Source organism: Nyctibius grandis, chromosome 1 (genome assembly GCF_013368605.1).
Source record: "Nyctibius grandis isolate bNycGra1 chromosome 1, bNycGra1.pri, whole genome shotgun sequence".
NCBI classification, from domain to species: Eukaryota; Metazoa; Chordata; class Aves; order Nyctibiiformes; family Nyctibiidae; genus Nyctibius; species Nyctibius grandis.
Genome location: NC_090658.1, coordinates 1,646,193 through 1,658,219, shown reverse-complemented (window position 1 = coordinate 1,658,219; position 12,027 = coordinate 1,646,193). Strand labels below are relative to the sequence as shown.

At 37.0% G+C, this 12,027-nt stretch overlaps 1 protein-coding gene across 6 annotated transcripts in view; it reads right to left on the bottom strand.

Moving 5' to 3' along the window:
- Positions 1-12,027, bottom strand: part of EML6 (EMAP like 6) — a 112,867-nt gene that overhangs the window by 72,805 nt on the left and 28,035 nt on the right. For all 6 annotated transcript variants that reach the window (XM_068402347.1, XM_068402355.1, XM_068402338.1 and 3 more), the window contains exons 2-4: positions 8,283-8,442; positions 2,245-2,343; positions 154-222 (exon numbers count right to left, since the gene is read on the bottom strand). In XM_068402347.1, the coding sequence (XP_068258448.1) occupies positions 154-222; positions 2,245-2,343; positions 8,283-8,442 (328 nt within the window). The remainder of the gene's footprint in view (positions 1-153; positions 223-2,244; positions 2,344-8,282; positions 8,443-12,027) is intronic.

Here is a 12,027-nt window from a genome sequence, read left to right as displayed (position 1 = left end):
GGCTTCAAACACAAAGTTTTGATAAAATGTTCACAGGTTAAAGAAAGAAAAATATAAAATCTCCTATATTTAAAGCCCTCATCATATAAGATGACAAATTTCTTTCATGACATTTATTTACATTTTAACAAGTAAACAATAAAAGCTATTTACCTTTATGTGTTTTACTCCACAGCTGACGATTCTATTTGGTTGATATTGATCCCAGGAAATATCGAATATCTGTTAAGAAATACAGTAAGCTGATATTTTAAATTATATGGTAATTGCATCTAGGCTCAGTTTGCTTTTACCAATTTTTAGGCGTCATTTCTGTTGTAACATATTACTAAAAACGAAAGAATACTATTTAGGTAAATTTGGAACTCTCTGTAAACAGAGATTAAGGCAAATAGGCAGGCTTCCTCACGTAGTTCTGTCAACACACCTCATTCCTGCCTTCGTACTACCAACCTATTTCAGCTCCAAGATATTTTGAATAAAAAATATTTACTGTCTCATATAAAATGGGAATTATGGTGTAAGCTAATGTTCCCCAGGTTTAGGGATGAAAGATTGGTACATTTACCTTCATTAATTATTTTATGTAAAAGGTACAATCTAATTTAACCTGATTACCAAAAGACTCCAGTGACAAAACGGGTGAATATCATTCATCTGACCTAATCTACAGAGTTAAAATTGAATTCTTAATTTTGATTAATGTTACATTTGCATTTATAACAGCATGCATCAAAAAATGAAGTATCAGATCCTATATAGCTTACCAGCACAAACTTACAGTGCATTCTATACTATGGGGTAGTATACCAAATGAAAAATGTTGTATAAAGTTTGGAAATAAAAAGTTCATATTCATTAGTTACTTCAGGAAATGTATGTCTGTAGAGAAAGACAACGGGACTTGTTGCTGCTGTTAGCTCTTCAGTTGTTAAGTATAAATCACAAGAGAATTTCAATTACAGGACTATATTATCCTAAGCTTACCCATCACTCACTTTATACATGAGGAAGCACTGCCCTCCTACAAAATATTTATCTTCTTTATAAACATCAGGGTTTACAGTAGTTCAAGTACTATTTTATTTAAATGTTGTTAGAACACACAACATATTTCACCTTCAGAAATGCTTCATGACTCCTGCACATTCAGGCATCAGAATTTGTAGCCTAATTAGATATGCATTCTTTCCCACTCCCTTTTCAGTGCAAAATCTCCTTTTTCTGGTTGGGAAAGTATACTGAGACTAAGATTTTAGTACTTCTTGCCTGTCCTGGAGTCTTCTGCTAATTCAGAACCTGATCTTGTACCTACTGAGGTCAGTAGCAAAACTTCCACTGACATAACTGGGTAGTGAATCAGTTCTGAAAGAGAAATTCGAATAAGGACTAAGATTCTGTTGTGTTGGGAGCATTGTAAGTAAAAATGAAGTACCAGATGTATTCAGATGACAGACAAGATGCAGGTAGATTGTATGTACACACAAGGTGTAAGGAAGGGTTTAGTCTGCTGCTTTGCATAGACAAATACTCCATCACGTGTAGTAAAACATTATAATACCTCAATATTATAACATTCTAACATGTTATAATATCATAGTATGGATAAGAGAAAAGTTGTCAGAATGTGTCTATAATTTATTTTAATGTGCATCCTTGTGCTTATATATGTTGGTGAGGTATTTTGCTCATGCTAAACCTGTTTAAAAATTTCCTAATCTTGAATAATATTCTAAACTCAAACTTGTTCAGTTCTCATGTTTACTGAAGTTATGATCCTTTACCTGAAGTTAATAGATATGAAAGGAACATTTATCCTAATTATGTTTCTTCTACAGGTAACTGTCTTAAGCAAAAATGAAAGGGAGATAATTAAACTTTCCCTCAGGATAAACTGTCTTTTTGACACATTCAGAAAGAATGTTACCTTTGTCCACTGAGCTAGCATTTCACATCTCACATAAAGAGCTATAAATCATCCTAATCAGTGTGCAGCTACGAAGTATTTCCTCCCTAGGCTTGCTAGACAGTCAGCTCAAGAATTCATCATGTGCCTCATTTACTAACACAGTGCTTTGTGCTGTGTCTGCCATAAGGAGAAGAAATAAATACCTTGTTCAGTATTTTAAATGCCAGGTAGAATGATCAAAATTATTTTTGCATTAACCTAATATAAACAGAAGTTATTTTTAAAACACTTTTACAACTCCCAGACAAAATTCAGTAAACCCTTCATACAATTACCCTGTCTGAATGGCCTGTAGCTGTTGCCAGTAGTTTTCCTCTCTTCCAGTCCCAAATACACACTGTATTTTTGGCATCCAGTCCCACTGAAGCTAAACGCTACGGAAAAACAATAGTAATCCAGTTAATAGAAAATCAACCCAAAAATCACTTTACTGTAGTTCAGATTATTCTGTGTACAAATGGATTTTCCCACGTGTGACTTGTGTTTTAACTACATTGCAAAGGCACCATCAAGATACTCACACTTATCATCTACTCACTGCAGAAAGCAGTGAAATGTCTAATCTTTCCTAAAAAGCCAGGTTATTAATTTCAGGTTACCAAAGTCTCAGGTACAATTCTTATCATGAAATATTTGAGGTCCTTGTTTCAGGTGCACACCATACTAGCATTTTGATTTACTAACCTGATAAGAAAAGTGAATAGGAAATAAAAGCTTTCCCTATTTCCAAATACAATTTTGTTCATTCGGCTGATTTTGTTGAGCTTTGGAATCAGAATTGGATATACTTTTAATAATTGCCTTTTACATAGCTTAGTATATAAAATCACCAATTAAAATAACTAAAATTATTAACTCCAAATTAACTAAAATTATTAATTAAAATGATTGATTAATCACAAAATATCTAATAATTTAAATACTTTTAAATCTCAACAATGCAAGAGAGAAAAAGAATGAAATAAAATGGAAAGAAAACCTGGACGGGAGAAGGTAGACTGCATATATCTGCAACATAACCAGACAATCAACAGTTACTGTGGAGGTTTTTCCCTTCCAATGACTGTGCTAATTACGTCCACTTTACATGATCTCCATCAGAGCTTCCTGCTAGGTGAGAGATCTTTGAGTGCAGATCAGAGATGGTAGAACTGGGTGTCGTGATCTGTACCAGTGCAAAGACCAAGCACGTGCCAAATGCACTGCAACCATTTATAATGGACGTGACACCAGCATGTGTTGGGTAGGGATATATAATGGATGTGTCCAACAGCTATTAGGAAAAGGAATATGCCCAAGTAACTTGCACCATGGGAAGATGAGAGACTATTTTAATGGGAAACAATCTTGTAGCTCAGTAACCTGACTTCTTAAAAACAGACGTCATCTGTTGTGTCCATACTGCCTGACCCTTGCTCTTCTCATCATCCTAACAACTTCCTATTGTAAGGAATTAACAGTCCAGTTGAAGCTGCTAAACATTTTGCTCCCTTATAGCAAAGCTGCACTTCAAGAACATGCAATAAATAAAACCTTTCTTTTGGCCTCAAAGATCAGCAGATGAACCATCCAAATGGACAGATGTTTCAGAGATTACATTGACCAGATCTTTTCCTTGAAGATTTGCTTCAAGAAGATGACTTGCAAACTTAATCTCTTCAATTGAATTTCTTTCAACCAAATGCCCACTATTTTTTGGCTCAAATTTTCAACAGGCAAATTGTTTAAAGTCTGGAGACGTCTATGATAATACAAAAGGTCTGAGTCAGGAAAGAAAACAAGCGTAATTACCAGAGATTCCTCTAAAATGCTATATGAGAAAAAATATTAATTGCAGTAAGGCTATCAACTACTGTACAACTGAGAGAAGAAATCATTATTCATAAAGAAACAGAAGGCTCCAGTTTTCATTCTGCAGCAAAATCATTCAGAGACAAGGTACTCTGGATAAATGGCCTTTTCATGCCATTTATCAGCATAAAAACATAGCGTACATCTTCCTTCTTAAGCGAGCCACTATCAAAAGCCTCTGGTTTAAAAGCAGTAGGTACATGTGCACCCTTCACTGTCTTCTTAATAGTTACAGTTCCTTTATTTTATCTCTCTTCTTAAACTTTGGTTTCATGGGAGCTGACAACATACATTATGCCTAATGCAATACCTGAACTCTGCCTACCGAATAATGCATAACCCAAACAGTATCCTGCCAGCAAAGGTACTACGCAATATGGTATTAATGAAAAAAAACAAACCCAAACAAACCAAAAACCCATAAAACCTACTTACAGACTAATACCACAAGTTCCTCTGAGTCCAGTCTACTTTTATAATTGTCTTTCGCTAAAATAAAAATACCTGAGATCTTGTTAAACCAACCTGTGTGAGAATCTACTGCAGGACCTTGCAAGGCATCAAGTAGTCAGACGACTGGATACATAACATCAAAATCTGTTTGAAGACTCTCCATATGTGAGTCTTTGAAACGGTAGATAAAGGTAGGTTCAAAATTTGGGGTTCTATAGCCTGATGTGACAAAAGAAATATGGGCTTTATCTCAGATGTGTACTGAGTATCTGCATTTAACCTCGGACCACATACTTGATTACTAGACGCATGGTAATGAAGGAAAATCAAATATGGGAAAGAACAAACATGCTCCTGCCAGTTACCAACTTAAAGATATTTCTTTTGAGAAAGGACTAGTAGTTTTATTTGCCCTTGAGCAATCTACATCTACCCAGGGATTTGGAGGTACTGATCAAAGCACAAGATATTTTTCATGGAACCTTCACTGATTCCAACCTTTTCTTACCTCTTTTATACTGTTCTCTTCACCATGGAAACCACGGCAGTACTGACAGTATCTTTTAGATTCATGATGTGAACAACATCAGACCTGAACTGTAACTAGCAGTCAGGGAATTACCGTTAGTGGGGTAGATAGACAGTGAAAGTACATGGGGGAATTAAGAAATATTTTATATTTTCTTCTAACATAGGTCTGCTGAGGAAGGTTTCCTGCTGGCAGAAAAGTGACAAATGCTGAATTTCCTTTTTGGTTGAAACACGTACACTTTTAGCCCTCCCACTGGAAGAGAATTCCACAGAATTCTGTTCAGAGGATTCACAGAACTACCAGAAGAAAATATCTGCCAAGTAGTTTATGCACATAATTAAACAGTTATTTTTAAATCTACACAGATTTAGTAGATCTGGCTAAAGAAGCCTACTGCTACCTAATGCTAAATTTAGAAATGTATGTATGTATTATGGCAGTGCCCTCCTCACTCCTTTTTTAAAAAAAATTTATTTTTAGAAAGCACACAAAAAGGGTCCCATCTAAACTAACTCAGAACAGAAATTGAACTGTATAGTATTGGTGAAATACTTCAATATAAAAGACTTTAGCTTTGTAGGTAATTCTGTAAAGGGCAGATGTTAGAACTTTTAAGGAGAAACTGCAGGTAATTCCTGATTCAACAAAAGACCTTTTTAATTATAGGTAAACTGACATCTCTTCATTAAACATTTGAACAAAGTGCAGCTTTCCTCACACCAAATGTCATCTCTTGGTCATATAGAAAAAGCACAAACTAAAGTATGTATTTTTAAATAGCAACAGCTCTGCAAGACATTCAGCTCCCATCAGTACTTCTAAAATACAGTATTAATGACAGATAATGTAAAAACTAGGAAGTTTACTCAAAATATATTTGTCTCCAAGTTTAAAGCCGTATCAAAGGTACATAAAATAAAGGAAGCATATAAGCTATCCCCTGATTTAGGCTGCATGTTGATCTTCTCCATATATTATAAAAGACAACAAATCCTGTTTACTCTCCATTTCCCATTGTTTGTGGGAAATTATGCCAGGGAAGCACTGCAGGGACAACTAAGCTGCCTCTCTGCAGTGCCAGCTCAAGTCCAGCAGCGAGTAGTATTTCAGAACTAATTCATCTGAATGCCTGAAACAGACACCCCAGAGTTTCTGGTACAAGAAGAGCTAATTAACTTGGCTAAAATGCAGATGCACAGTGTCACTATGCTGAGACCCAAGCTAAAGCCACATCCTGGAGCTGTGCAGCACTCAACACGGCACCTACCCTTGGAGCCAGCACAGCGGAGCGGGAGGAAGCCAGGCTGACTTTAGGGGGATCCAGCTCAGGTAGAGAAGCAGAATTATCTGGGCTTTTCCTCAGTCTACCTTGACTCAAAGTGGACAGCTGGCAGAGTTAGCAGAGAAAAGAATACATTTCTTATGGTATCTATTCCTCACATGATTATTGAATTTATTTGTGATTTGGGGCTAAATTAAAAATCTTTCTTGGATATTAACGGACACTCAATATAAAAGAATGAAAGGTGCAAGCAATGTATGCGAAGTCTGTTTTGTCCTGTCGCAAGATGCCAGCTCCCTTGGGTGTGCTGACTAAATAAACTGGAACTGCCAGCAGCTCTGAATTCCAAATACTCAGTCTTTCTACCATGCCCTTTAGTTTTGGCTCAGCACAGCAGCTTCTTCTGCAAAGTCAGAAAGAACAGCAAAAAACCAATACATTATCCATATTTATGTTTTCCAGCATTGGTCTTTCTCCAGATATAACAGCGTTCTGTGCAAATTTTTATTTCCAGAATAAACTGCAACTTCTCCAGCACCTCTAGAAACAGAACATTACTGTTCTGCAAGGTCAACACAGCAGTAAGTTCAGTTTTTAATTACAGCAAGGCACCCAGCAGGATTTTCAGAAGAGCCTCCACCTTTTACTCGTACTGACTGGGCTCTTTCTTTAGTGAGTCTTTATTCTCATCAGGTGCTTAAATACGTTTTGAAAAGAAGTTTATCCACCAGTGTTATGAAGTTTAAAATGAGAAAAAAAATTAAGAACAAGTATTTCTGAATGAACAATAGCCTAAAAATATTATAGCATTAGAAATTTTGTTCTGTTGATTTGAGGCTTTTCTCATCTGATTTTTTTATTCCACAATTCCCAGGAACACCTTTTTCTTTAATTAGCATTGGCACAGGAGATTTCAGCGGAAATGGCTTTACTTTAAGAAAACTGGAGGAACGTGGTTGAAAATTAGGCTTAAAATAGAAAGCTAGTTCCAGTTTCTAATGGGGAAATATAATCCATAGTGCTGATTAGTAATTCAGGTTACCTGATGCTCTTTAAACATGCTAAAGGCAATTGCTCATATTGGTCTCCTTCATTTCAGACTAATCTTTAAACTGAATATACACAAGATAATGCACAATAAAAGTACTTTTGTTTCATGTGAGAATGCATTTTATGCATTGTATGGCTAGTTCTGACCTCAGAAAGAGTAATAAAAGTACTGTGTAGTCAGTGGAAGAGCAGCTAGGCATATGATAATAAAGCACTTCTCAACAGACAGCCAACCATCGAGTACATGATTTTAAGAAAAACATCTAAAGACAGTTCTGCCCTCTTGGGATGCAATTCTGAGGTACACAAGCTAATACAAAACCCAGTAAGGATCTGTGCAAGAATCCAGGTATCAGCTAACCCAAGCATTCCTAAAAATATTTTAGCAACCAGCTATAAAGTACGACCACAGTGTTACACCAGAAAACTCATTTGGACATCAATAATCACAAAATTGCACAGATAGATATTTATAAAACTATGAATGTGAAATATTTCTCAGGTTTATGTGAATTGTAGATCTATTTTCCTACTACTTCATTCACAACTGAATGCTTTTAATAGTCCACCTCCAGGGGAAAAAAAAAACCCCACCGATGTGTTTAGCTGTGAATAGCCCACCATTTACTTACATTTTAAATTTTGTCTCAAAATATCGCATAATCATATAATCTAATCACATTGTACAAAGCCACACACTCTGTGTCCTAACCCCATTATTCAATTAAATCGACTGTGCACCCCAGCCAATGAGACTCTCCTAGCAGTGAGATTACAGGAGTTCCACTGCCAAAAAAGCTGCAGGATTGTGAGCACTTTGCCAGGAACTGATCTCTTTGAACATGAGGTGACAAGTACGTGGTGAAGCTATTACATTTGAGCCACAGAGGGCCATTTCTTCTATGGATATTTGTCCAACATCCAGAGACTCTACTTGACTTGAATGCTAGGTTGTGATTTTCATCTCAAAAACACCTTCTTTCAAAGAGCGGTATTTGCAGTCCTTGCATTAAAAATTTAATTGTAAGAGGAGTTTCAGTACTACAGCCATATAGCTACCTAAACATAAAATACTTCAATGTGCATACCTTCTAGAATCACAAATCAAACTGAATTCAAAACAGAGAGAAAGAAGATATACAAACCTGGCCATCTGAATCAAAAGCTAAGCAGGCAACTCCATGTGTATGTGCATCCTTAAGAACAGACACAGTCTGTACACGGTAGGAATCCCAGATGCAAATGTAAGGGTCCTTCCCCACCTGCCCTGTAGCTACTAAAGTTTTATCCGGGTGAACCGCAAGGCTGAAACAGAACACAGTTGAAGTTATAACACACTTTCTGAATCAGTAAAATAGGATAAAATGTAAAAAATTAAATTTAAAAATTACTTAGTTTTTCTAGTTCTCAAAAACTTCAGCTCTTTTTGATTTATTGGAATGATCATACCAAAACTCAGCCTATCCCATTATTTACTTAAAATAATATGTTTCACTGAGACAGAATACAAATTATTATGTAATAATATTTCAACTAGAAAATTTAAGGAAAACATAATCAGTGAATTTTTGAATACTTCCCATTGATCAGCTGAATGAACACCCAGGCTTTTATCTTAATCTTTCATAGCTTTATAAAGTCAGTGGATGACTTTCTACAATTTATTCCTCTTTTACGTATCAGCTCAAATATTCTGAAATATGGACCAGTGGCTGAATAATGGTTATTTCTCACTACGAAAAATACATTCAAGAAATCCTCTCATCTTTACATATTTAAAGATAGTAACCTCAAAAGGGACAGAGAAGTAATTTGTTTGAAGAACAATAACATATATATTTTAAGATCTACTTTTAGTTACTGCTGCCTAAGGAGAGGTAAAATTTCCTGTACCTTTATTAGTTTACCTCATTTTCTCTAACAGCCAGTTAGAAACAGTACTTTGCACAAGAACTGTTTCCTCGTTTTCAGTGATTAACTCCCCTAGCATTTACAAGACTTGCTTTGACCAACTCTTATACATTTATTAAACATATTAAATGCTCAACTTCTTTATTCTCTGTAGTATTTGTACAGAGATACATTACTGTGAGGTGCATTGTAACGCAGGCTCTATTAGCAGAACCAAACTATATTTCTGTTCACAATCCTTCAGATATGAAAATCTCCACCAGGCAGCCCGCAGTGTCCTGCTCTCTCACCCCTGCCCAAGTGTGAACACTAATATTTACTTCCATTTGGTTGTGTTGGGAGCATTCCTCTTAAATGTCAAACATTTTCTGGAACCAAGCAGTAGCATAATTTAAAAAAAACAATATATATTTTCCTCCTCACACATAACAGATTTTCATTGTGACACAGAAGACAAAAGGCTGCCATTTAGCAAAGTCCACCTGACATTAACAAGAGGGATGCAGGCTGTCAGCATGACACAGCACCAGAAGCTGCTCGTTGCAATTATTCTGCACTATTGTCAAGCCTCTCTTCAACTCTTGAGGTATTCTCTTTGACAAAACCCAGAGGATCTGCTTTGCAAATCTAGCTTGGGAATGTTAATAATAAAAAACCCTCCCTAAGGTGATATGAATATAAAGACAGTTTTACACTGTTATCCAGGAAACAAATTTGAGCGCTGTCTGAGTACGTGAGCTACAGATGAATAAGGAAAAATCTTCTATTAATAAATTGATTTTCAACAGATGGCTTAGGGAAGCTGAATACTACTTTTATCCCAGGAGTAGATAATAATAATTATTAAGAAGAATTCATCAAAAACCTTAAGGAAGTTTCACAAACATGTGTATTCAATTTTTTCATCTTAAAGAACAATTCATGCAAAAAGAACCATTTTAGCACAATACCCAGGAAAACTGTCTTATCTGCTCCTGCACTTGCTCATTCCTCCTTTCCTGCACAGGCTTGGATCCTACATTATACTGGGTGTCAACGAGTTCACCTCAGTTCTAATCCTACGGGGGAATAAAGGATGACTCCACCAGACTTAAGCTGTGATACCTACAATTAAGTCAGAATACTTTTCTTCAATGATAAGAACCAGATGGAAAAGATTAATTGGGCTCACCTATCTCACTGCTAGAACAGAACTGCAGCTTAATTACATCTACCACTGTTTTGTACAGTTCAGTTTTCACATACTAGAACTTCCTATTTCACATTTTGTATTTCCATTCCTGGATACAAGGTTAAGAACAAGAACACATTTCCTACAACACAAATACGTCTGTACTGAACGTGTCTGTTATTTGTTTTACCCTTTTTGACGCATGAAGTCAACTAGTGGGGGAACTAAAATTAGGAACTAATATCAATTTTTGGCACCTAAATAAGCAGTCTGATTTTTCAGACCCGCTAAGGACATCCATCTCCCGCTACCAGCCTTTACAACGCTCCGTGACTGCCTACGCTCAGTCTGGCTGTTAGATAACCAAGTGTTTATTTTTGGCAGACAGAACAGTGGGTTATGGAGTAAGGGGATGGAGTCCAATTTCAAGAACAAATCTTGGTGACTTATACCTGTGTGATTTACATGTTTGTTGTGTATTAAAATATAAAAAATGTATGTGCACCTATACAATATATCTGCTGTACGGGTCACTTCTTGAGACTGTAAGATTTGCTGCTGGCACAGGTTCTGGGCCCTTCCCTGCCTGTTAAAACAAGTATAAACTTCATTGCTTGTGTTCTGAACTGTTAGGTGCATTTCTTCAACCTTTCTAAGCAAAGATCTTATCCTATAGGTAAAGCATTTATAAAGATACCACATCACTATTTGCGCCACTGGAAAATACTGAAATATTGTGATAATCAGTGCAATATGAAAATATGATTAGAATAGATTAGGCAAACAACAGCAATTTATGGTATAGAAAAATATTATTAGGGAATTATTTCCTATTCTTTCCACCAGGAAGAGCGTCTAGAAACAAAAAAGCCTTTATTATGCAACCAGACAATTTTCTGCTAGTCCCAGGCACCAGGTGGGCAGATACCTGTTTGAGATCCATTCGTGTATGTCAGAGCTGTTCGACTAAAGCGAGTGGCTGGACCACTGAAGACTGAACGTCTCTGAGCACGTCATTAATTTCTTCACTCCCGCACCCCTGCCACACAACTGTACCTCCCCAAGCCCCTACTCCCCTGCTCTGCTCAGCCACCAGAGTCTGCACACTCTTATCAGCGTATGTCCGTTTGCAGACCTGTTCTCAGTACTGACAATACGTAACTGTTCCAGTGCTTAGTAACAATAAGAAAAATAAATAAAGTGGGAAAAATAAAACCAAGACTTAAAATCATGAGCATTTCTCTCAAATGTAACTCACATAGTTCCCATGCTTTTCCCATAAGCACACTACACAAATTACACTAGCAAAGGCATTACTACCAGTGAGCAGTGAGAGCAGGGTTGCTCCATGAGGAAAGATGAGCAGGAAACCAAGGGCAGCCACGGCACACGCAGTGCCCTCCCTGACCAGGGTGTAGTCCCACAAGATCTAAGTGTGCTGGCAGAAGAAATTTCACAAGAAAATTTCTCCCTGCTTTCCAGGTTTGTGGGCAAAGGAAGTGGATGCTCTCTTGCTAAAGAGTTGGGGTGGAAACAGAAAGGGTAAAAGTAGTGTCAATCGCTGCTGGTACTGTTGCTGGTAGTGGCAGTCCCTTCCCCACACGTCTCAACCTTCTCCCTGGGGGAACAGTAACAGGAGCAGATGCACATGTAGGGTAAGAGGCAGAGATCAACTGCTCTGGAAGTGCACGCTCCCTTCCTTCCAGGGAAGGCAAAGCAAGCAAGGGGATTCCTGGCAGCCTGCTCCTCTGAGCAGCTGAATGCTTTTGTGTATGCATAAAACTAACTGTGAATTCCAAAAGCACTCT